Below are 26,042 nucleotides of genomic sequence, written 5' to 3'. Positions count from 1 at the left end.
ATTTTGGTCTGGTCTGCTGATTTATATAGCCAATCAAATCATAATACCTTAGTTTGCCATCCTATTTTATTGCTGTTGACAAGATCAGATTAAAGAGATATTTTATATTGTACCACCTCATTATCTTATAATAAAGTCATCCTTGCTCACTAAAGCCAACGGGGTTTGTAAAGGATTTGAGACCCAGTGCGTGGGTCTGCAGTGTGGAGGGCACACTAAGCATGAGTTTCTAGGACATAGGACTGCTACCTAAAGCCTGGGACATAATTCAAGGAGCAGTTATGACTAGATACCATTTTCCTGATCTATAGTGCAAGACAGACCTTTTCTTGATAAGTATTCACATTTACACCTCCATAATTCTGAGTATGAAGTGCAAAAATGTATTATGGGTTTTTGTGCTCTATTGTTTGGAAGACCAGTCCTAATGCTCAAGTCCATAAAGTGAGGACAATCGTCAATAACTAATAAAGCAGTTAAAGCCTCTTGACTACAGTGCAAGTTGATGGACAGAATGCTGAACAATGTCATACATTTACCCCAGTACAAAGAATTGGTCCTAAATCCATCTTTTTTTTCCGCTCCCCATGCCATTCCCATTTAGACCCAGCCATATGCAAATCAGCCGTGACCCTGTTCCCCATGGGAACAGTCCAGCCCGAACTGCCAGGCCGGGTCCTCCCTGACCTGAAAACAAGCCTCCTAGGACCGGTTTCAGGGTTTCACCCCTCATCATCCAGGCTGGTTTTTATCAATTTAGTGTATAATTTTAAACCACACTTGGGTTTTGCAATTCTTTTCTCAGAATTCTTTTCTTTTTACACAGAGGATGTAGAGTATGAGAAATATGGAGCAAATGGAATATTGTAATTTGTTAGTCTTACAACAAGGACAGAGATCAGTTTGGCCTTATGATATTTCAGAATCTTAGATTTAGACAATTTGCTCACTTTGGGCTACTGTTTATCATGTTATGCTGATGTGGTTAGGAAACCCTAGGATTTACTTAAAACAAAATTGATTTTATATCTGCTTCAGTATGGAAGGTACGGTACAGTAGCTCACTTGGGTGGGATGTTTGGGTATTGATACATTAGTACATAAATTTGGATTGTAACATTGCTCTGTATTTTGGTATTGGTGGTTGACTTCTGGTGTTGTCAACTAAAGAAATGAAAACACATATACGATTAACTATGTGGTAACAAGTTGTCCAACTATACACTTTATTATTAGATATTTCTTTGACTTTTAAATGTAATAATTGTTTCATGTTTGTATTTGGCCATTTCAATATGTCTCCTGTGATATTTATGTTAAACAGGAAGTCTTTGTTGTATGTGTACTACTCATTGTGATGTTTTGTTGTTTTGGGGTGATCATAACTACAACAATGTATATGCATGCATATTTTTATAAGCATATATATCACACATAAACATCATATAAAATCATATGTAAATTTCTCTAATGCCAAATATTAGAGTTCAACTAAATGAAAACAATTCAGTCTATAAAGCAAACATTATACCTCATGATATAGGCCATTATAACTATAAAGACAAGAAAATAAATTTTAAGAAGTAAGATCAAATCTTGAATATATCAGATTTATGTGGTCATTGCGGAGTTTAATAAAAATTGTATTCACCTGAGCTCTAGAAATGTAAATTTCCTTTAGGCATTATTCTACAAAGAACTTAATCAGAGTTGACTTTGGATCACATTGGATATCCGAAGATTAAAAAGTAAATTAGTGTCAGAAATTCATGGAATTACAAAACTATGAAATCCATAGCACAAAGATTTCCCAATCTGAAAGGAACAATGTTATGTATAAGTCTCTTTAATTTAGTCCCTGTGGCGTTCTTCTCTGCCCATGAGGCTTTCCTTTGTGTTCATCGCAGGCTTCAACAAAATAATGTAGCATTTGGGGAAAAATATGCAAAAAATAAGGGAAAAAGTGGAAGACAAAATTGCAAAACTTTCCAAAGCCACCATGTACTTGCCCTTAGTGCTGAGATAAGCAGGAATAAAAGAGAGCCACACGCTAAGGAAAGCGAGCATGCTGAAAGTGATGAATTTAGCCTCATTAAAACTGTTGGGCAATTTTCTTGCCATAAAAGCTACTATGAAACTAATGGAGGCCAGAAGTCCAAGATACCCTAACATACACCAGAAGGCCATGGGAGACCCCTCATTACACTGAAGTATGATGAATCCTGGTTGAGATTCAATGTTGAATTCAAATGCAGGAGGAGAGATAATTAACCATGAGGCACACAAGAGAACCTGAATGAGTGTAGAGCCACCAATGACTGAGTAGGACAGTTGTGGACCAACCCATCTTCTTAAGCCACTGTTGGGCTTGGTTGCATTAAAGGCAAAAACTACCATGATGGTTTTCGCTAAGATGCAGGAAATACACAGAGCAAAAGAAATTCCAAAGGCAACCTGACGAATGAGGCATTTGACTTCTGTGGGATAACCAATGAAAGCCACTGAGCACAGGAAGCACAGAGTGAGAGAAATAAGTAAGAGGTAGCTGAGACTGCGATTGTTGGCTTTGACGATGGGAGTGTTTCTGTAATGGATGAAGAGAACCAGGATAGCAATTGAGACTGCTGAGAGAATAAGGCTGATTACTGTCAGGCTGGTGCCCAATGACTCTTCATAGGAGAGAAACTCAGTAGGCTTCAAGATGCATTGGGTTTGCTTAGCATTTGGCCACTGATTCCAGGGACATTTGAAACAATCCACAGAGTCTGAAATCAAGAAGAGTTTTTCAGTGATCAGTTAATTATTATTTATGTATGAGTCATAAGCACTTTTATGTACGTACCTGTTTGGTTGGCAATCTCTCCCAGAGAACACTGAATGCATGAGAAACAGCAGGCAGGCTGTCCTTCTTTAGCAGCTTTCCGAAACCCAGAGGGGCAGCTGGGGGTGCAAATGGAGACTGGGTTCTTGAAAGAAAAGAGCCAAAGGAATCCAAAGATTGGATAAAGTTGTTTAACTAGTGTTTATTTTCACATTTTTGCAACAAAAGCACACATTGCCTTTCATAGTCCTCTTTATATCTTGCTTGCCATTGCTGCAGTTGCTTACATAATTATTGCACAATGGTGAATGGTGTCAAATTTCACTGCCCTTCTTAACAGGTTTATTTCTGATTCCACAGGCACTGTCCCTACAATTTGTACTGAATAGTCTTATGTGTATCTGTTCAGAGCAGTACCTGTGGAGTATGCACATGCTGACGGGCCTGTGAGTGTATGCTATAATGCACCTGTGTGAATACATTGGAGCATTTAGATGGAGCTTTGCATGTTCTGTCATTAATTGTGTATGGATCTGATAAATGTGCAATTAACATGTATCTGTTAATTATATTTGCTCATTAATCATATAGATTAATTGTAGGAATACAACATGTCTGGCTAAGGAAGAGTGTGGTCACAAGTTTTAATGAAGAGCTGTCTGATAATTGAAAATTTGCTTAAGGGAATTGTAAATCTTGATGAAAATGCACTGGTAAAATGCCCCGCTGGTGGATCTGGATTTTGCACTTTGCAAAATAGAGAATTTTCCATAATTAACCAACTCTGAATCAGGGCCACAATGCTGATGTGACCCGTGTCTGAGCTTCATCAGTAGGCAACCGACCAGTACACAGACGTGGGCCGGTTTCTTCAAGGATGTTTTGGTTCATTTTGGTAGCTGGGCCTATGCAGTGAGGTGGTCCCATGAGAAAATATGCAAAGTGTTCAGTGTAACAGCACAAATAAAGAGAAGTTACAAATAAGGACATAAAGCTTTGTACCAAGGTTAAGTTTAAAAAGATAAAAATAATTAGCTCATTGAAAAATATCAGGGGGAAATTGAGCAAGGAGTCACATATTATGAACACATTGGCAACAATCTATACTGTTATTTAATGGAGAAAGACAAATCTTCAACCATATCATTATCTGGATGAAAGTCCAAAGTAAACGGAGAATGCATGCCAGGATGAGTTGGGAGGGTGGTTTGGATGTTGGTTAGAGACAATAGAGAATCATATTTTATTTTACATATCTCCTCATAGTAAAACACATAGGGGCAGGCAGATGATAAATCCGATCAGGAAATCAATATTAGGTGTACTGTGAGTGAAAGAGGTTACACATTGAAATGGTCAAACTACAAAAGCCATAGTTTCTGAAGTAAATGTCTCTAACTGGGCAATTATTCTTTCTGGGGGCATGACTCAAGGCAAGGTGTCCAGCTGATTTTTCAGATAGCTCTCTAGTTCAGTTTAAAACATGTTTGCAGATTTGAGTGTCAAAAAAGTGTAAATTGTTGCATACAGAAAGCTAATTTTGGTGATTGTCATTAGCGCTGATTTTACCAGGCCCTGATAGATTATCACCGGCTAGCAAATATCTCTTACTTCATGGCTTCTCATCTCCACTTTACCCAGGCTTTTACAAGAAAGTGGGGAATCATTCCACTCATTTATTTCCCAGCAACAAAAGAGACAGTGCGATCTAACGTTCTAAAATACATCCCCTCTCCTTGGGAACAGTAGCAATTCCATGCTTTTTTTGCATTGATGGTCCTCCTCACTGGGGTGCTAGTCATGTCTAATTTATGTAGCATGCTATGGAATCCACAACTAGGCGTACCATGGCCACTTAACATGTTCCATTGAGAAAACAGGTCATGTGGGCTAGAAATGCTTACATCAATTTTATCTGTGAGAAAGTTGGGTCTAATGTAGTGAGTCTGGTTAGTCTTCACCATGCGATACCTTCATGTTACCCCAACTAGGTCCTTTGGAGTCACACTAATAAATACTTAGCTCAGTCCTGATAGTGTGGCACAGAGCAGTCAGGCTTTACTAGAGGAAAATGTGTTAGGTATTTAAGAGTATCAACACGGAAGATAAGTAATCAGAAAATAAATCTGTGCATTTTAACTCTTGCAAAACGATAATTTTGGGATCATTGGGAAAACACACTAATGTCACTTGGTCACTTACTGGTAGAGTTCAGTGGAAACCACTTGGGAGAAAGCTGATGCAGGTCCCAGGACCAGATTCTGTCAGTCAGTTGAAATTTACCAGGCTCGTAAAGGCCGGCTGCATAGTGGTGCTGGTTGCACCTGGTGCTGAATGCGGGAGCTGTGGGTGCTGATTTTGCTGCTTGGATGACGCTGGTGAGGAAAGGGGTGCAAAAGTTCCAAAACAGGGCCAGAAGTTGTTGGGTTGAAAGTGTTGCTGAGTTGCCACGAGATTCAGCATCGCATAAAGGTAGTGGTAGCTGGGATGGCCACCAACAGGCCTTGGTAGTAGCAAACACAAAGCTTGGTTATATTTATTTTGATGTCCTGGATTCCAGGGGAAAACAGTAGCCTCCTAAACTTGCTGGAGGTCAGGAATACATTTCCTACAATGCACTAGACCATTTACTTTTGAGTGATCCCTCAGCTGGCCCGATGGTCAGTCATTCTTTGATTCCAGGGGTGCGATTTTCCTGCAGGCTTTAGGGGACTACTCACAGGAGTACAACCGGCTCAGACAAAAGGAGAAATAAATAAAATAGCGGGCGTCCTATGGAGACCTAGATGGGGGACAGATTCCCTCAGGACAATGTCTGTCTGGGTCCACTGACACTTTATTTGGTGGTCACAATGACATAGATAAAACAAGAGTTGGATAGGGATTCAATAGATATGACCTACTGTGTTTAGGTCAAAATGTTTCTGCCACAAGGAATTTGTCAGGACCTAAATAGCAAGTCACTTAGCAAAAAAGGTGATAAAAGTTCAAAAGAAAATAAACAAGGTGTACAAGCCACCACTGGAGCTGTGTGGCTCAAAGTTCAGCTTCCCTCTTCTGGTCACCTGCCATCTCATTGAGGGACGTCCACGGCTTTGTGAGCTGGGCACCACAAGATGGTCCATGAGTATAGAGAGTGTACGTGACTTATATGCACAATAGTTTCACGTTTCCCTCTGAACAGAAGAGGGATGCTGAACTTTGAGCCACACAGCTCTAGTGGTGGCTTGTATACTCTGTTTATTTTATTTTTCACTTTTATCACCTTTTTGCGGTATGACTGGCCAGCAAATTCAGGGGCATATTATCAAGCCAGGCGATAATATTATCGCCACTTTAGCGGCAGAAAACTGCAGCTAAAACGGCGATAATGGGCTTGATAATATGCTCTATGGAATTCCAATTGAAGCCCATGTTAGACGTTCTTCACATTTAACATGGGCTTCAATTGGAATTCCATAGAGCATATTATCAAGCCCATTATCGCCATTTTAGTGGCAGTTTTCTGCCGCTAAAGCGGCCATAATTTTATCGCCTGGCTTGATAATATGCCCCATAGTTTCAGTAGACCCACACAGACATTTTTATACCACACCCTTCACACCGTTTTGAACTCTGCCCCTCAATCACGGCGTCTCTACGCTCATCTTGGGAGATAAAACACCTCAGTTCCTCCCCTAGGAGGAGGGAACCCAAATGATGAAGCATGTCACCTAACTGTGAGTGAGGGTTCTTGTCCTGAGGGAATCTCTCCCCCTCTAGGTCTCCATAGGATGCCCTCTCTTTTATTCTTTCTCTTTTTTGTCTGAGCCAGTTGTACTTCTGTATGATTGATAATTCCTTTAGGCAACAGTACTTCCTGGCTCTTACGGATCCCGTTTGATCCCAAGTGTGTAGTTGGTTTAGGGGACTACTACCTCTAATCTTAGGGAGTTCCAGAGTTTCCTGGAGTTACCTTTGGCTTGAAGAGAGGTTCCTCTTGCCTTAGGAGCTGATTTCTGGTGCGGTTGCTGGGTAGACCAGAATATCACAATTTTGCTTTGTGCTGGTCCTTATGTCTCTTCTTTGTCCTTGGTCACAATTCAAGCAGATCTGAGGTTCTGGTACCAGGGGAGCCCCTTAAATCCTGGTTTTAAGGGCATTGTGGGTGTGACTCCTGGTAGCCAATGGGCTACGATCCCCAGTGGCTAATCTGTGGTGACTGCAAACTGTGGAAATTGGCATCTTTTCTACCGGGAAACCTCTATTCTACCAAATTTAAAAATGAGGGACCCCTTCTTTGGCTGTACAGACCAGGTAGTCAAAATTAGGGGAGAAGTTAGCTTTCCGGGTGTATGCCTTCTGACTACCTATTTTTCCCTGCCTGGGTTGCAAATGTGCCTGGGGCAGGGGGTTGGCTTTTTCCTCCTCTGGGAGGAAGCCTGGTTGCATATCAGCGGCAGTGAAGGCTTTGGAGCTCACGCCTTTATGTGTCACTTTACTAGCCATCCTGCCCGGAAGGGAGGTGATACCTCCCTCCCAGGCAGGCCTTTGTTTCTGCCTCCTTAGAGAGTTCACACCTCTTGGCAGGGGTTAAGATTTCTGTCTTGGTGGCAGCAGCTGCAGGTTGTCAGCCAGGACACAGGAAAGTCTAGAGCAACCAGTTGGGTAACCTCTAAAATACCCACTGTGGTGCATTTCACATTAACTCTGACTTTAAAAAAAGGTCAGGTTTGATGAGAAAAGTCCTTTCATACAAAACATGACACTTTTCAGTGGGCCGCTAATGGAGCCGGCAACCTGGGGGTGCCCGGGTGGTAGCCCATATTATCATATGGCCATCTGAACAATTATAGTAGCCCCTAATGGAATGAGGCTACTCTAGGGACATATATATTTGCACTTGCATGTCCACAGTGTTAATATAATGCACCTGGTCTACTGGGCTCAGCTCAGGAAGCCTACCTTAGAGGTGACTCACATATATTAATGATAGTGCTGTGACCCTGCCACTCATGGTGAGGGCGAAGTTTGGTTTGAGCAATTTGCACTGCTCCTGCAGCCTAAAAAGGAAGACTTGCTTTCATCTGCTTACTTGGGTCATTCAGTGTGGCACAATCAGTGCTGCAGTCCCTGGTGACCCCTTTAACTACTGTGCCCTGGGTACCACTTGTACCATTTACAGGGACTTATAAGGGGGTTAAAGTAATTGCCAATTGGGGTTACCAATTCACATACATCATATCTTAGGGAGAGAGCACTGGCACTGGGGTCTGGTTAGCAGGTCTCAGTGCACTTTCAGAGTCAAAGCCATCAGCATTGGCAAAAAAAGTGAGGTGGTAACCACCCAAAAAGGACACAATCCTGCTTTATTCATTTGAAACAATGTGTTGTTTTTACAATCGCAGTTTACATTTATGTTAAAGCATACATTGTGAATATGAGCTCTCTTTTGTTTTTTAAAGGTCCATTATCAATTCTTTTTTCCCATCACCTTCTTCCCTTACTATGGGGCATATCAACAACAACCGGCGATAATTATTGCTAAGCGCACTTAGCGCTAGGATAATTATCACCAGCTAGCGTGGATTTTCATCGCAGAGATAGCGTGCTATTAGCAACGCTTATCTCAAAAGCGATAAAAATCCTAGCGCTAACTGCCTAAAGTGAGATTATCGCTGGAAACCCAGCGATAATCTCACGAAATGTGGCGTTAGCTTGTTGATAGGGACTCACAAACTTAGCCATGATATCCTCCTTCCATAGGATATCATGGCTCAGTCAGTCCTGAAGCAGGCGTAAGGAAAGTAGCGATAACAGGGGTTATCGCTACTTTTCCTGCCGCTATGCTTCATAGCGTGGGGCTTGATGATAGGAGAAATGTCGCTTAGCGACATTTCTCATGTCATGTCAGGTCAGGAACGCCCACTTTGCATCTCATTAGAGATGCAAAGCTGGGCGTTAAGATTTCGTACGCTAAAGCAAGGTTTCACGCGTTCCTTCTTTTCACAGTTTTTGTCCTTCTTACTTTTGCAGTACCAAGCTCTGTGCATGGCATAGTCATTGGTGCGTACCCAGGCTGGGGAGGAGGCTACAAGTGGCAACGAGATAGGGGAGAAGTAACTCGAAGATAGGCAGTGCTCTCCCAAAGAGCAATGCCTTCCCTGGACCGGAAACAAGCTTCCTAGGACCGGTTTCTGGCATTTCAGCCGTCTTCAGCCAGTCACTGGATTCAAGCAAGCCTTGCTCACTTTGTCACTGGATTCAAGCAAGCCTTGCTCACTTTGTCACTGGATTCAAGCAAGCCTTGCTCACTTTGTCACTGGATTCAAGCAAGCCTGGCTGAAGATGGCTGAAATGCCAGAAACCGGTCCTAGGAAGCTTGTTTCCGGTCCAGGGAAGGCATGGCTTGGCAGTTCCGGCTGGACTGTTCCCATGAGGCACAGGGTCAGACTGATTTGCATATGGCTATGTCTGAACTGGGGTGGCAGAGTGGGCTAAAGAACGGTGATGGATCAAACCCAGATCTGTTGACTGGGTGTGAGTGTTTGATTGGTTCTGATGCTCCGTCCATCACCACCCCCTTTTGTACCGCTTTGTTTGCCATAAGTTGACAGGGTATGCTCAGACGTGAGTCCCTTGCTCACTTTGTCACTGGATTCAAGCAAGCCTGGCTGAAGACGGCTGAAATGCCAGAAACCGGTCCTAGGAAGCTTGTTTCCGGTCCAGGGAAGGCATGGCTTGGCAGTTCTGGCTGGACTGTTCCCATGAGGCACAGGGTCAGACTGATTTGCATATGGCCATGTCTGAAATGGGGTGGCAGAGTGGGCTAAAGAACGGTGATGGATCAAACCCAGATCTGTTGACTGGGTGTGAGTGTTTGATTGGTTCTGATGCTCCGTCCATCACCACCCCCTTTTGTACCGCTTTGTTTGCCATAAGTTGGCAGGGTATGCTCAGACGTGAGTCCCTTGCTCACTTTGTCACTGGATTCAAGCAAGCCTGGCTGAAGACGGCTGAAATGCCAGAAACCGGTCCTAGGAAGCTTGTTTCCGGTCCAGGGAAGGCATGGCTTGGCAGTTCGGGCTGGACTGTTCCCATGAGGCACAGGGTCAGACTGATTTGCATATGGCCATGTCTGAACTGGGGTGGCAGAGTGGGCTAAAGAACGGTGATGGATCAAACCCAGATCTCTTGACTGGGTGTGAGTGTTTGATTGGTTCTGATGCTCCGTCCATCACCACCCCCTTTTGTACCGCTTTGTTTGCCATAAGTTTGCAGGGTATGCTCAGACGTGAGTCCCTTGCTCACTTTGTCACTGGATTCAAGCAAGCCTGGCTGAAGACAGCTGAAATGCCAGAAACCGGTCCTAGGAAGCTTGTTTCCGGTCCAGGGAAGGCATGGCTTGGCAGTTCGGGCTGGACTGTTCCCTTGAGGCACAGGGTCAGACTGATTTGCATATGGCCATGTCTGAACTGGGGTGGCAGAGTGGGCTAAAGAACGGTGATGGATCAAACCCAGATCTGTTGACTGGGTGTGAGTGTTTGATTGGTTCTGATGCTCCGTCCATCACCACCCCCTTTTGTACCGCTTTGTTTGCCATAAGTTGGCAGGGTATGCTCAGACGTGAGTCCCTTGCTCACTTTGTCACTGGATTCAAGCAAGCCTGGCTGAAGACGGCTGAAATGCCAGAAACCGGTCCTAGGAAGCTTGTTTCCGGTCCAGGGAAGGCATGGCTTTGCAGTTCGGGCTAGACTGTTCCCATGAGGCACAGGGTCAGACTGATTTGCATATGGCCATGTCTGAACTGGGGTGGCAGAGTGGGCTGAAGAACAGTGATGGATCAAACTCAGATATATTGACTGGGTGTGAGTGTTTGATTGGTTCTGATGCTCCGTCCATCACTACCCCCTTTTGTACCGCTTTGTTTGCCATAAGTTGGCAGGGTATGCTCAGACGTGAGTCCCTTGCTCATTTTATCACTGGATTCAAGCAAGCCTGGCTGAAGACAGCTGAAATGCCAGAAACCGGTCCTAGGAAGCTTGTTTCCGGTCCAGGGAAGGCATGGCTTGGCAGTTCGGGCTGGAATGTTCCCATGAGGCACAGGGTCAGACTGATTTGCATATGGCCATGTCTGAACTGGGGTGGCAGAGTGGGCTAAAGAACGGTGATGGATCAAACCCAGATCTGTTGACTGGGTGTGAGTGTTTGATTGGTTCTGATGCTCCGTCCATCACAACCCCCTTTTGTACCGCTTTGTTTGCCATAAGTTTGCAGGGTATACTCAGACGTGAGTCCCTTGCTCACTTTGTCACTGGATTCAAGCAAGCCTGGCTGAAGACAGCTGAAATGCCAGAAACCGGTCCTAGGAAGCTTGTTTCCGGCCCAGGGAAGGCATGGCTTGGCAGTTCGGGCTGGACTGTTCCCATGAGGCACAGGGTCAGACTGATTTGCATATGGCCATGTCTGAACTGGGGTGGCAGAGTGGGCTAAAGAACGGTGATGGATCAAACCCAGATCTGTTGACTGGGTGTGAGTGTTTGATTGGTTCTGATGCTCCGTCCATCACCACCCCCTTTTGTACCGCTTTGTTTGCCATAAGTTGGCAGGGTATGCTCAGACGTGAGTCCCTTGCTCACTTTGTCACTGGATTCAAGCAAGCCTGGCTGAAGACGGCTGAAATGCCAGAAACCGGTCCTAGGAAGCTTTTTTCCGGTCCAGGGAAGGCATGGCTTGGCAGTTCGGGCTGGACTGTTCCCATGAGGCACAGGGTCAGACTGATTTGCATATGGCCATGTCTGAACTGGGGTGGCAGAGTGGGCTAAAGAACGGTGATGGATCAAACCCAGATCTGTTGACTGGGTGTGAGTGTTTGATTGGTTCTGATTCTCCGTCCATCACCACCCCCTTTTGTACCGCTTTGTTTGCCATAAGTTGGCAGGGTATGCTCAGACGTGAGTCCCTTGCTCACTTTGTCACTGGATTCAAGCAAGCCTGGCTGAAGATGGCTGAAATGCCAGAAACCGGTCCTAGGAAGCTTGTTTCCGGTCCAGGGAAGGCATGGCTTGGCAGTTCGGGCTGGACTGTACCCATGAGGCACAGGGTCAGACTGATTTGCATATGGCCATGTCTGAACTGGGGTGGCAGAGTTGGCTAAAGAACGGTGATGGATCAAACCCAAATCTGTTGACTGGGTGTGAGTGTTTGATTGGTTCTGATGCTCCGTCCATCACCACCCCCTTTTGTACCGCTTTGTTTGCCATAAGTTGGCAGGGTATGCTCAGACATGAGTCCCTTGCTCACTTTGTCACTGGATTCAAGCAAGCCTGGCTGAAGAAGGCTGAAATGCCAGAAACCGGTCCTAGGAAGCTTGTTTCCGGTCCAGGGAAGGCATGGCTTGGCAGTTCGGGCTGGACTGTACCCATGAGGCACAGGGTCAGACTGATTTGCATATGGCCATGTCTGAACTGGGGTGGCAGAGTGGGCTAAAGAACGGTGATGGATCAAACCCAGATCTGTTGACTGAGTGTGAGTGTTTGATTGGTTCTGATGCTCCGTCCATCACCACCCCCTTTTGTACTGCGTGAGGTCAGCTCCAGTCGCTGCAGCTATTTCATCAACATCTCCTGGGTTTTGGCTCATTTCACGGACCGCAGTACTGCACCCGTCTGACCTCAACATGGCGTCCAGAATGTGAGCCACGGTGCTGCAGATTGAACAGCCGTTTCTGAGGCCCCATGTCTGCCCCCCATCAGTTGCCACCTTCGAGGATACATCAACCCTCTGTTCTCTCTGTACCTTGAGGCGGAATCGACGGAGTCCTCCCTCACGGTTAGTGACTTTCTCTGTATCAGCCACTGCACTTGCAAAATGGCGCCCAGTCCGAGTAACGGGGGATAACGAGTGCAGTGGTGTGGCCGAGATTGGTGAGACCTGCAGGGTCCAAACGGAGCATCATTCTGTGGCACTGTCCCTGGGGGGGGCTTCTGCTGTGATCTGGTGCCCTGCCTCCGCCTGCCCTGAGGGGAGCGTACCCCCACCCAACAGCATCACCCACACAGGAAGCCGCGTTGTATAGCACTCAGAGGTCTGGCCAGCGGCACTTCATCTGGGTGTGGTCGGTACCTTTCCCCACCCTTCTGGATTGCCGGCAGTCTCCTCCACCATCCTTCGGCACGGCGGCTCCCTCGTAGTGGTTCTTGGGCCTCCTGCCACGGGCATCACTGCTACCGGGATCCTCCTGGACTAGCCCACATGCCGCCAAAGAAAGGGACGACCAGGACATCCAACAAGGTATCAGACTTCTTCTGCCCATTAGATAAACACTCAATGCTACACAGAGACCCGGACACAACCGACATGGCCCTTACGAAAGCAGAGCAGACCTGCTGTCCATGCTTAAAGACTTTCAAACCAAGCTACGCAATGATCTCGGCCAGGACAAAAAATCGTCAATTGAGCAACTGAGGACGGATCTTTCAGAAAGGTTGGCCTTCCTCCAACAAGACGTCGACTCTGTGGGCACTAGAGTGCTGGACCTGGAGGCACGGCACGGCACCGAGACCAGAAGAGGCTCTCCACTGAATTGCGTGACAACGTGCGCACCCTCCAGGACCAACTTTACTAGACGCAGCTCAAGGCGGAGGACCTCGAGTACAGGGCACGGAGGGAGAACCTACGCATCAGGGACCTGGGGGAGGAAGCGGAGGGACCGGATCTGGAGGCCTTCATGGAGGGGCTCTTCACGGAAATCCTGAGCCCCCAAACCCTCAATATAAAGCTGGAAAGGGTACACCGTGTGGGAAATTTGCAGGCCGGCGAGAAGAAGTGTCCACGCGACATCCTGGCAAAATTCCACTCCTATAAAGTCAAAGAAGCAGTGCTCCTAGCGGCCAGGTCAAAGGGATCCATCATCTTTCAAAACCACTCCTGTTCCATCTACCAGGATTTGGCGCCGGCTTCTAAACTGCAAGAGGACAAAATCAGGTACAGATGGATCTATCCGTTTTCACTCAGCTTCGAATTCAATAATAAACAGCGCCATGTCACAGATTTGAAAGCAGGCCTGAAGCTCCTGGGTCTCCCCACGGAGGAGGTTGGCTCTGCCCACGATAGACCTCGGGAGCCTCTTCAGGGACCCCCGCTGACAACTGCATGATTGATGGGCGTGCGTAGGGGCCGCAGACAACCTCCCGGCGGAAGCTTCATGGGTATGTGCTGTACTTTTTCCATGCTATGTTGGGACTTATAGGCTTACGGAAGCCCATGCCAAGTCTTATCATGGGTGAATGACTTCTACCACTGTTGGCAGGTCTGAGGGCGGCTCATGGGGCTGGCAGGGACTTTCTCCCATACGCTTCTCTGAGTCTGGGAGCATTCTTTGGCCCTACATCCCAAACCCCTGACTGTTAACCGTGGAATGGACTTGGGGAACTATCATTAGCCTCTTCCTCCCAGAGCAATGACTTTATCCCCATTTTTCAGGTAGCTCTGTTTTGATGCTAGAGTTATAACTGCATAATGATATCTTCTTTGACTAACATCCGGATGGCGCGGACAGTGCCCTCGCACCCTTCGTCCCCCTTGTCCCTGTAAGACAGGATGCCTCCAATTAGGGACCAGACGGCGGCTTTCCTGCCGCCATTGCAGTTGTTGTTCGTTTTGTTGTTCTTGGGGTTGTGGGGAGGGGTTGAGAGGGCGATGGTGGCGGCTTTTTCGTTTTCCTTTCTAAGGGGTTTTTCTTTTGCACCTCTGCACTCACGGGGGGCACTCACGGGGAGGGGACAGATAACCCTGGGGCTAACTTGGACATATATCAGGCTGAGTCGACTGGCGATGACTGTAGAATGCTCTATCACCATTGACTGTTATGACGATTATGGTTGGTTCCTGGAACGTTAAAGGGCCAAACTCCCTGCAAAAACGCCACAAAGTGTGGAAGTACATCACGGACCATCATCTTGACATAGTGGCCCTCCAGGAGACGCATTTGGCTAGATCAGAGGACTCACGCCTTCATCACAAACACTACCCACTGATATACCAATCCTCGGCACTTACAAAACACAGAGGGGTGGCACTCCTTTTTCATTCCTCCACTAAATTCCAAACTTTGGATGTGCTCTCTGATAAAGACGGCCACTGGGTTATGGTCAAGGGCCGCTTGATGGGCAAGCTCTGTACCTTCGTAGCCGTGTCTGAACCTAACACTGGGCAAGCGGTGTTCTTAAATACTCTGGCGGGGAAACCGTTGGACTTCAGGGAGGGGTCATTGGTACTTTTGGGCAATTTCAACCTGACCTGGCAACAAGACCTCGACAGTACCCACCCACACTGCTCTGGCCTGGGCTCCTTTGCCTCCACCACCAAACAACATCTCCACGACCTAGTCCTTGTAGACGCATGGTGGACACTTCACCCCCACTCCTGTGACTACACCTTCTACTCCCATGTTCACCGCACGTACTCTCGACTCAATTATATCTTTATCAGCCAATCCCTGCTGGGTGCACTCCAGGAGGCTACAATATTTCCCCTCTCCATGTCAGATGATAGTCTCCTTTTCATTTGTTTGGCCTGGCATGGTAATGTCTCCTGTACCCCTAGATGGTATTTTCCACCTTCTCTCATGCGAGACAAAGAATCCCGCACCAAATTGAGAGAAATCATCACTGAATTTTTTGATCTTAACAAGCCAGAGGATACCTCAGAGTACACCAATTGGGACACGTTCAAAGCAGTTCTTTGGGGGAAATGCATTGCCCTCAACTCAGCACTGAACACACAATAGGCTAGGGAACGGGAAGCATTGGGAAACGAAGTAGCCACTGTTGAGCGCGCAAATAAAGTAAACCCCATTAGAGATTCCCTTGGTGGTAGCTCAAGCCCGCTCAACTACCCACAACATTTCCAGGTGAAAACGGGGCTTCACTTCCTTCCAGGTAGTGTGCTCTAAGTCATCCCTAGCAAGCAGTCCACAGGCATGGCGGGGCTCACATCTACTTTAAGAAGACCTGAGACCCACACCCTCTCAAATGAAACAAGGGCCACTAGGTAGTGACCTACACGGTTGTCTGCTAAAACACAACATGGTGGAAGACATTGGATAAAATCTGCTCTGGGGGCACCCAATGATTCCTAACCATAGTCAATCAATCAATCAACTAATTAATCAATCCAATCTTTATTCAGTTAAAACCATAAAAGACCTTACATATAAAATCATATAAATTATTTTCTTTTAAAATAACAAAGCCACACAGTGATTCTATCATATAAAAAATAATTTAAAACATTTTCTTAAAAGATTTGAAATGCGTCTGTGTTCATAGGACACTCACATAGTTCAGTAATTTTCTAAGCCCAACCAACCCATCTCACTATTTGAGACTACAAAGTGCCATGTGCAAATGTGGATGAAAACATGATCAGAGTACTCAAACTTGTCACAGACTCAATCGGACCAACCAGTCTCTCCTGTTAAAATAACAAGTGCTATATACATATAAAAACAGCTAATATAATCAGAGAATTCATAATTATCATAAGCTCAGCCAAGCATCCTTTTTCTTGATCTAAAATCATAAGGTGCCAAAATGTAAACATTTTCATATGACCGGTTTGCTCAGATTCCCTTCCGCATGTTACCGTGGGGATACTTATTTCCCTTCAAAGTTCCTCAGTCTCACAGCTGCAGAGATACATATTTAAATCATACAGATATATTTTGTCTGTAAAGTATAAAACAGGGCTGGTCTACATCTTCTAATACCTCAATGACTGGTTTACAAATTCTTTCCTAGATGCAGCATATAATACACAAAAAAGAGAAAGTGCAACATAGTCTGACTAGAATTTAGTCACAAGGGCAAGGTTCAAGTTCAGAATCACAAAATGCATTCCTAGGATATGAAACCAGAATATGGGCTATGTCAAACCTTACCCTTATCAGATAAAATCTTTGTGACTGCCAAAATGTTCAACAGATAGGGTTCCATTGAATCTGTGGTTACCAGTGGGAGGTAACCAGACACCCTCCACTTTCCCATCACTGAATGTTCTCTCTGCCTTTTACATGTGGCTGGGAAGTCTTGTTTCAACTGGTGTTTGAAAGTGGTGTCAATATAATGGGGAATGTAATAACAGTCAGCTCGCCCTAACATGACAAGTTATTCTTTTACATATCTCAGCCACTGGATACTGCGTGCATTATCAAGATGTAGAACATCATTGATTATATCTTGATTGAGAAGGGTTTTGTATTTATCCCAAATTGAGTGCCATACCATGATAGGTGCTAGCTTAATACGATCTTCAGAAGTCACTATATCTAAATCTGCATGGCAAAGAAAAATAGGATGGCTTTTTGGTACAGACGAAAGCCTTCTCAAATAGTCATACTTGCACCAGTGCCCCACAGAGCCTTCACACCTTGCCCATTGATGGTAACCTATTGCCTATACTTGGTAGTATTGGATGACACATGGATATTTTGGACCATTTCCAAGTCACCCCGGGACACAAGGGTAACCCCTCTAGTATCCTCCCCATGAACTGGGACATACTCCTACCCAAGCAAAACACTCGCTACCCTTGATGTCTTACCTCCAGTGGGAGGCTGTGCTCTTTTAGTGCATTTGGGATCACCCTTTACATGCCCATACTCAAAGCACTCAAGGCACTTGGGGGTTTATACTGACTCGTGTCAGTGAAGCTCTTTGTCTTGTGTTCAGATGAGGTATATGACCCTTTTCCCTGAGAATTGTTTTGGGGGCCATGAGAGATTTTCTTTTTTTATCACCCCCTCTCCTTCTTCTGGTGGGAACCCTGACCACCCTTTTTGAGTACCCGCATATAACTTATTTTTTGATACTCCAGCACTGGCCCAGAGGTCTGCCTCTTCAGCAAGCTTCCTTGGATCAGTCACATTGCTTTTCACTCTGAAAGGTCTTCAGGTAGCTCCCCTTCAGGACCAGGAAAACAGTCACACAGTCCCTCATCACGAGTAACTAGACTACAGCAACACACTCTATGCCGGTGCCACCACTGAACTCATGCAAAGACTCCAGATGAACAAGAACGCAGTGGCCAGACTGATCCTCAACCTGCCCAAGACAACACATATCACCCAGCACCTGAAGGACCTCCACTGGATCCCCATTCAGAATAGGTGCCTTTTCAAGCTTCTAATCCACGCCTGCAAAGTCATCCGTGACCAAGGACCAGCCTACATGAACTACCTCCTGCATTTCCACCGACCAACCAGGACGCTCTGCACAGATACCACGTATACACCACTGCCACTCCAGAGAACACTCCTTCTCCTACCTCGTCACCAAAGCATGGAATGCCCTTCCCTTCAACTCAGCACCACACCCTTCTTGACCCACTGCAGGAAGGGACTCAAGACATAGCTCTTTGGCTGATACCTGCAGCACAGTGCTTGGATACCCTCTTGGATGATAAGCCACACTATACAAGTACTACTTGATTGATTGATTGATGAATTGATTGATTGATTGATCCACTAGGTGTTGACTCAGCTCTGGAAATCTTCTATCTTCCAGCCCCTCAACCAGCCCTTCAATGCCTTGCTGGAGTAGTCCAGGGAATCCACCCAGGTCTGCGTAGGGAGTTTGTGGCTATTCCTGAACATCTATCTACACCTTTCAGATGTTAACCCAAATTTCCTAATTAAAATTGTCTTCATGGGGGTATACTGGGTCTGGTACTCTACCTCTTGTGTTATGAGTGTGTCCCTCCCCACTGGGTGCATATAACTCCCACCCACCCAGAACTCCTCAGGGACCCTGTGCATCCTTAGAGCCACTTCATAAGCAGATAAGCAATTGTCAATGTCATCCCCAACCACATAATAGGACACCAAGACTTTTGTTATGTGAACTTTCTCCATGGGACACTGTAGATATGCTGCCACCACTGCTTTTGCATTCTGCTTGCTTGGCTTTAATGTTCAACTCCTTAAGCTTAAGCTCATGTGCCATCTTTAGTTTAACCAACTCCAATTTAAGTTTACTCTCCTCCCTCCTGCCTTCCAGCTCCTGGGGAAGAAAGGCCTCTGGAAGACACACTGCTCCCTGCTGAACATCAGGAGCATTCATGTCATCTGCTAGGTCAGAAACCAACTCTTCTTGGACCCCCGGAACCTGTTCTAGTGTTTCCCTCTCCTCATCCAAGATAGTGTTCCGACCTCCTCATTGTCATCCTGTGGTAAATAAAATATTACGCTCTATGTATTTCAGAATATCAATAGGATCATGCATAAAGCAAGAGGCTGAGTCTGTGGTATCAGGTTCATAAAGGGCTTTATTCCAATAACTCGAGTCAAAGGGAGAATATTACCATCACCAAAAAAGGATCTGGAAAGGGACTCAAAAGTATTCTCAATATTCTCAAAACATTATTCACAGAGTACAGTATATATACATTTCTCAATTGTACGTAAGCAAAAGAGCAAGAGAGAATGAGATAAGAGCATGTGGGCGTGTAAGTAGGCGTGAAGGTGGGCGTCCATGTGGGCGTCCACTTGATGATAATGGGTAATTTGTCATGTGTGGGTGGATACCTGGAGGGGGTTGCGTGATCTGCTGGAATTGTACTGGAACTTTGCCTTACTTGTGCTCAACTCGAGCATGACGTGTAACTGACGTGGGGAGGGTTGCTATGCAACCGGACAAGTCTGGAAGTGAGGCCTTCAGTGAGTGAGGCCTTCAGTGTCAAGACGACCAGCACATCTTGTATTATCTGATATCCGATGTCTGGAGCAGGGACTGATTTGTGACATAGGTTGCTCATCACCAAGAGCCGATGTGGCATCTATTTCTTCATTTACTTCATTTACTGCAGAAGCCTTACATGGGGGCTATGGGCTTTTTACTGACGTGAGCTTTGCAATCTCACAAATAGAGACAGTAGGGCTGGGCTCCCTCCTTGCAGATGGGTCGCGTTCATTCCTCCTTCACCAGGCAAGAATGTGGTTTCAGTAAGAGTAAGCAGATAACCGTGCTCAATACTGTCTCGACACCTCGGTCGGGGCCCCTTTGGCTGAGGCCCAAGTGTGCAAGGCCAAGGATACGTAGCTGTAGCTTTCAGAGCGTTCTGAGGCATGAAACCTCTTTTTGGCTCTGGCTGAGCCATAAACATGGGCTTCATGAAAATGCAGGAAAACATGATGAAAAACGTGTAGGCCTCAATACAGATTTGTCGTTTCTCTCATGGGAGACTGGATGATGGCAGGCCACGTTATAGCATAAGCATCATGATAGAAAGGCCATGGAGGGGAAATACATAGGTTACATGTATGTGCACATAAGCGTTTGGGGGGGGGCACATGGGGACACATAGGCCTCATAGATTTTTATTTTCCTCATTCCCTCCTTGTACCTTAGTGAACCCCCTATGTAACGTCTATTTTCATGAGACAGTCGATCTGTTCTTGCAGCATTATTTTTCCATTTTCAATGCTTTGTAAATAGGGATGTGGAACACATGCAGTAGCACACAGGCCACAATGGCCGGGCCACACTGCAGACATAGGCAACAACTGAATATCATTAATAGTATCAACCCACAGACGGTCAACACTTTCCATCCCCAAGCCGATATTAATCCCCAGAGCCAACCGGACCATGTCCACGTGCCTGGGTCTTGATGTATGTTTTGGGCAATCTTGTGGAGCCTTGTTATTGCTTTGTATTCTTTGGCATCACCATTGATGGATGTCATTAAGGCAAACCATGCTCCGCAAGAACCATTATGGGAGAACGGAAAAGGAAAAAGAGGCAACACTCCCTTTACCTTCTGATACGGGGGAAATCGGCCACAGACCCAGCAGTCTGATGTGAATGGTGCAGTATCTGAATAAAGGTATTGTTGCGTAAGGCAAGTCGATATGATAGCTCATAGGATGGCAGATCACTAAATGTGTGCTTTATGGTATCATTAGTGGAGGAGTATAAGAGTGAGGCAATAGGAGGAAAAATAGCATGTAGTATTAAGCTGATACATATTATCGTGATGCACATCTTGCTCTTTTTATCAATGTTATTGTCCAAGATCTTATGCAAGCCAGAATACATGTTCAACCGCTTCACCACCTAGTGGACTTAATTGATCAAACGGGTTCTGACTTTTTAGATCTAAGTTTAGCTTTGTGGAAACTGCTGGGGAGTCTCCTCTAGAAAATGGTGTTCAAAGTCTTTCCTTTGTAAAAGAGTGGTGAAGGTGCAACCATCCTTTCCGCCCTTTGACTTTAACGGCCGTCCCCGTGGTCCAGAGCACTGACTTTGGCGCCTTCCATCCAGGAGCGATGGAGTATTCTTTGACCTGGGTGTTGTCAGGGAAGGCGGCAGCAACCTGCGAACAACAAGAGAGTAGTGCAGACATCAAGGAAGCCAGGTAATCTGTCAGCATCAGTAATCTTTTAGGCATTGGAGTGCCCCACATATTTGGTGGTCTACCAAAGACCACTTCATAGGGAGATAAGCCTGTTCTAGAATGAGCTACCATTCGCATGTAAACGAGAACCATATATTCTGTAAGCTGTCTAGCATTGCTTTCTCTCCTAAGTGTGCAGGACTATGTGCGGTATTTATGATTATTTGTACCATTGAATCAGGAAGAAACCATGTGGATTTGCCCTTTGTCATCCAACCCTGATCAGTCAGTACCCCTCCTTGTTCCGATCATTTCTTTAATTCGTCTACAGTAGCATGTGTCTGTATGTCTTGTACATCCTTGGAAGGATCCCTAACTGTCATGGCTTTGGACAGTGATAGTATCTGTGATTTTGTCATGTCTAGTGGGGTCTGAGCTGTCTGTTTAGCTGTTCGGTCTGCCAGATCATTGCCTTGGGAAATGGTATCTGTGGCTCTAGTATGTGCTTTACATTTTAGGATAGCTATGGCTGTTGGTAAATGTATTGCTTCCAGTAGGGCTTGAATAAGGGGGCCATGCTGTATCTTGGCCCCATGAGAGGTCAAGAAACCTCTTTCTCGCCACAGAATCGGTGTAAATGTTTACTCTCAGGTGCTTAGCTCTTATGCACGCTTGTGTCAGGGCGATGAGCTCTGCTGCTTGTGCTGACAATATGTCTATTCTTTTAGTCTCTATTATTACAGTATCAGTAGTCACTGCATATGCTGCCACTAATTCTCCCGCCCCTGTCCTCATGCATGAGCCGTCAACTTATAGTGTTAGGTCGGGGTCTGGGAGTGCAACGTCTGTCAAGTCTTGTCTTGGTTTAGTCACGGTATGTATTACTTCAACACAGTCGTGTGGTGAAACGCTTTCTGTACTGGAGGGCAAAAGGGTAGCAGGATTCAGTATGTTGCATCGTCTGATCTCTATGTGTGGTTGAAATAACGTTGGCTCATAGCCTGTCAGTCTAGCTACAGTCAGGTGTTGTGTTTGTGTCCGGTTCAAGAGAACCTCTACTGCGTGTGGTACTTGTACTGTCAGAGGGTGGCCCAGCACTATCGAGTCACTTTGTCTTATGGCTAAGGCCGTTGCTGCAACTGATTTTAGGCACGCAGGCAAAGCCTGTGCTACTGGGTCTAATGTACTAGAAAAATAAGCACAGGGCTCGTGTTTTCCTGCATGATCTTGTGTTAGGACAGATAGTGCTGTTCCATCCCGCTCTGTCACAAAAAGCATAAACGATTTGTTGTAATCAGGGTTTGCTAAAACTGGTGCTTGACATAAAGCTCTCTTTAATTCTTCAAATGCCACAGTGTGTTCTTGTGTCCAAGGGAGGACTTTAGTAGAAGCTGTATTAGGGGCTTGGACTAATACCCCTGAAAGATCACAATAAAACATGAGAAAAAGGGGAAAACACCATACCTATTTCCTCGGCTTAATTTCTAAGGGGGCTAATTTCTAAGGGGCTTAATTTCTTAAGGGGCTAGCGGGAAGCGAACATCCTCAGGGGCCAGCAGAAAGCCAATATCCTCCTCCTTCCCCCCCTTTTTGACAGGAGGAAATCTGAAACAGATTTCACTGCTGTCAAACACTATCAAACCCTGTGTCTTGTCAACACTATTAATCCCTGTGTGTAGCTACTGGGCGTAAGCAAAATTATAGGAGATACACAGCGTATTTGAAACGGCGAGAAATCCTTCAAATTAATGTACAAACCTCATTGTGTTAGCTCATAAGCTGGCCAAATGACATCTCATATGCAAATGTCCCTATCACATGAACCTACACCAACCTGAAGTCAATATTAATGCTAGGAGGCCCTAATAGGAATGCTAAATTACCTAAATATTCGGAAAACCAAGTTTAAGAACAGTTGTTAATGTTGATAATTAATAATTCATCTGCTAAAAAAATCAGTCATTTTGCAATAATTTCCACCTATATAAAAAACAGCCTAATTTAAAAAACAAGTCAACTTTTGGGGCCACCACTTACAAGAATGAGCTTACTAAAGCAAACTTTAAAAAGGAAATCCTGTCAGATATTTTCTCATTACCCTAAATACCGAGCCTCATTTGTCACTCTGGGGTGGCAGTCCTTATTTAAAACAGGCCTTTCAAGAGGTAAGATGCGAGTGCACAGATCATAATGGTTCCTCAATGTCCAATCTGGAAACATATGACCGAGGCTGCCTGTCTATAAGAGAAAGGCAGTCATGTGATACATATTTAAGTCTTGCATAACTATTTTCTTCTTTTATTCATCACCAATACCAATTAGACATACACTGATAACGTGTTGTCCGCTATTTTGACAGCATGATAAAGGTAATATCATGTCTGTGAAATTTAGTAATTGTGAACAAGTTCCAGCCAAGTGCTGCGCAAAGATTTACGTCGTCACGTCCATCTCCGTAACGCCCAGGAGAACTTGTATTAATGCCAAACATACTGGTCAATACAACACAAAAACAAAACATATATAAAATACATATGCCAAGCCATCAGTATACCAAGCACAGAAAGCATAGACAATTACACTAACATATATAAATGAGCAGCGATGCGCAATTATAGTACCTACAGCTCAGAGGCGAACACTCTGGCCTGCTTAATTTGTCAGGCTTATAATCAATAACTTATTTACCTGCCCTATACACCCCCATCTGAAATCACCGTGTCAAGTCTGACACACAGAATCAGCAAGAATAATCAAAAACGAAGAACACACGAACCTGTTTGTTTTTTTTTTCATAAAAATGAGCTATGCATCTTCGTCAACACAATGTACCCTAATGTCCCAGACGAAGACGCACCTCTCATCTCTCCCCACAGACTTTTAACCACTGGATCATTTATCCAATGCAACTGGTGGCAGCTTGTGGCCACAATAAAAAAATGTCTGAATTTGAAAATCGTTTTTATATAGGCATATAGCCCTTAAAATTCCAAGCAAGAGCAACATTTTACTTTCTGGCCAGAAGCAATATAACATTTGCTAAAAAATAAAACAAATCTTCTCCATAGACATTTCCCCGGGGCACTGGTTTAGCACAGAATAGACCAAGGGAATCTTTCTCGATTTACATTTCTCAGCTGCCCTGTCTTATCAGAGAAGCTAAAAATAGCCCCTCAGCGCGGCCTGAGCCTGGGCTGCCAGCCAACTTTTTTGTTGTTCCGGCTGCAGGCATTACACAGATGCGATGTCAGAGAAGCTTTCTAAGCAGTGCCTCTGTTCTGCTCCTCTCACCGGCCCCCACCTACACTGGCTACAAGGTCAGAATCTGTTTCCGATTTCTGTATCACATACTGCTCTACACAGCCCCCACCTTCTCCTCACTCTGAAGCTGTCAAAGACAAAAAGACTACTCAATTCCATAAAAACTGCAATAATTCGCCCAATTGAAAAATTATTTTTATATACAATTTGCTCTCAGGGGGTCATAATCTTACCGTCTTGACCCAGCACATTGGCTCACTGGACCACCAAGAACACAAACCTGGATTCTGGAACAATTTTGCAAATTCGAAATACCCACAATTTTTCTCAAGCTAAACTTTTCACTAATTATTTTTCATTAACACTTTGTACATTAGGGGTGTCATCAAATCACAGGTGTTGCTCCTTCTCTAGCTACACCCCTCTCAATTTCCTATTGACAACGTAGTCAAATGTTGGACCATGTAAACACCGGCTATGCGCTGTTCGTTTGGTGGGAGGCTCAAGAACCTTTGGGCTACTATATCATTATTATATGTATCGTGGTACTTGCGGTGGCACTCTAACTGGTCTTTCTACTGGGGCCACTCTTGCTAGGTCCTCTGAAAGGACGGGATAAATACCAGCAACGTCAGTATTTCTTCCTCTGTCAGCCTGCACTCATTTCACCTGCTCCACTTCCTCCTGTAACATCTCTTCCTTGGCTTTTCCAGACTCCAGTCTACTTCTCTCTGCTTCGTGAAACACTTACTCTGTCCTCCAATGTGACTCCTTGCGCCAAAACTCAATGGCATCTTTCTGTTACTGTCTGGCTTTCTTTTTCCATAATTCTTCTTCTACTCTCATGATGCAATCTGCATCCCATGTCCCAACTGCGGGCCACCTCTGACTTTCGGCTAGATCCTTGGTGTAGTCCACCCATAAATCAAGAAATAATACGGCATCTAGGCCATGCTTATGGTACATAAAGTACCCTGGGGTGTCCCTAGGTGGAATGGGAACAGCTTCCTCGAGTACCCCTTTTCTAGTTTTGATCTGTCTTAATTTTGAAAAGAACGGCATCTTTAAACTTTGCTACTTGATTTTGAACACAATAAATTACAATAAACACAATAATGAACACTCATTCATACCACAATTTTTAAAACATATTAAAACATTTAACATTTAACATTTAACGAACGATGATAACTAATAGGAAACTAGTTACTGACATAATACTAACACTAGAGAATACTGAATTATATGCAAGACATACTAGATATACTGCTAAACAGTACAGATACACTGCTGAAACAGTGCAGACCGGATTTGTGTACCCAAACCCGTCTTGACCGGCACAACCTAATGTGCACGTCAAACTGCCTCCCCGGCAACGGTACTCACCGGGTAGCACGGAACGGAAGGCCTCGGAACTGAACTGGACTAGACCAAACTGGACTGGACGGGACTCGACTCGTGACTTGGATACTTCGGAACTTCGGAATCTGGTGGGCCTCTGTATACCTCGGACACAGCTCTCTCGCAGGTGGGCTCTGGGTAGGACAATCTGCGTTCCTCACCGCCTCGTATGGATGCCTGGTCG

At 45.2% G+C, this 26,042-nt stretch overlaps 1 protein-coding gene across 1 annotated transcript in view; it reads right to left on the bottom strand.

The window, feature by feature from the left end:
- Positions 1 to 1,851: 1,851 nt before the first annotated feature.
- Positions 1,852 to 26,042, bottom strand: part of LOC146782729 (extracellular calcium-sensing receptor-like) — a 178,234-nt gene continuing 154,043 nt past the window's right edge. Inside the window, exons 5-6 of the mRNA XM_085637212.1 lie at positions 2,843 to 2,966; positions 1,852 to 2,765 (exon numbers count right to left, since the gene is read on the bottom strand). Coding sequence (XP_085493338.1) covers positions 1,852 to 2,765; positions 2,843 to 2,966 — 1,038 coding nt within the window. The remainder of the gene's footprint in view (positions 2,766 to 2,842; positions 2,967 to 26,042) is intronic.

This window comes from Triturus cristatus, chromosome 12 (assembly GCF_964204655.1).
Source record: "Triturus cristatus chromosome 12, aTriCri1.1, whole genome shotgun sequence".
Taxonomy (NCBI): domain Eukaryota; kingdom Metazoa; phylum Chordata; class Amphibia; order Caudata; family Salamandridae; genus Triturus; species Triturus cristatus.
Note: the sequence above shows the minus strand (reverse complement) of the source record. Positions and strands in the feature narration are given on the sequence as shown.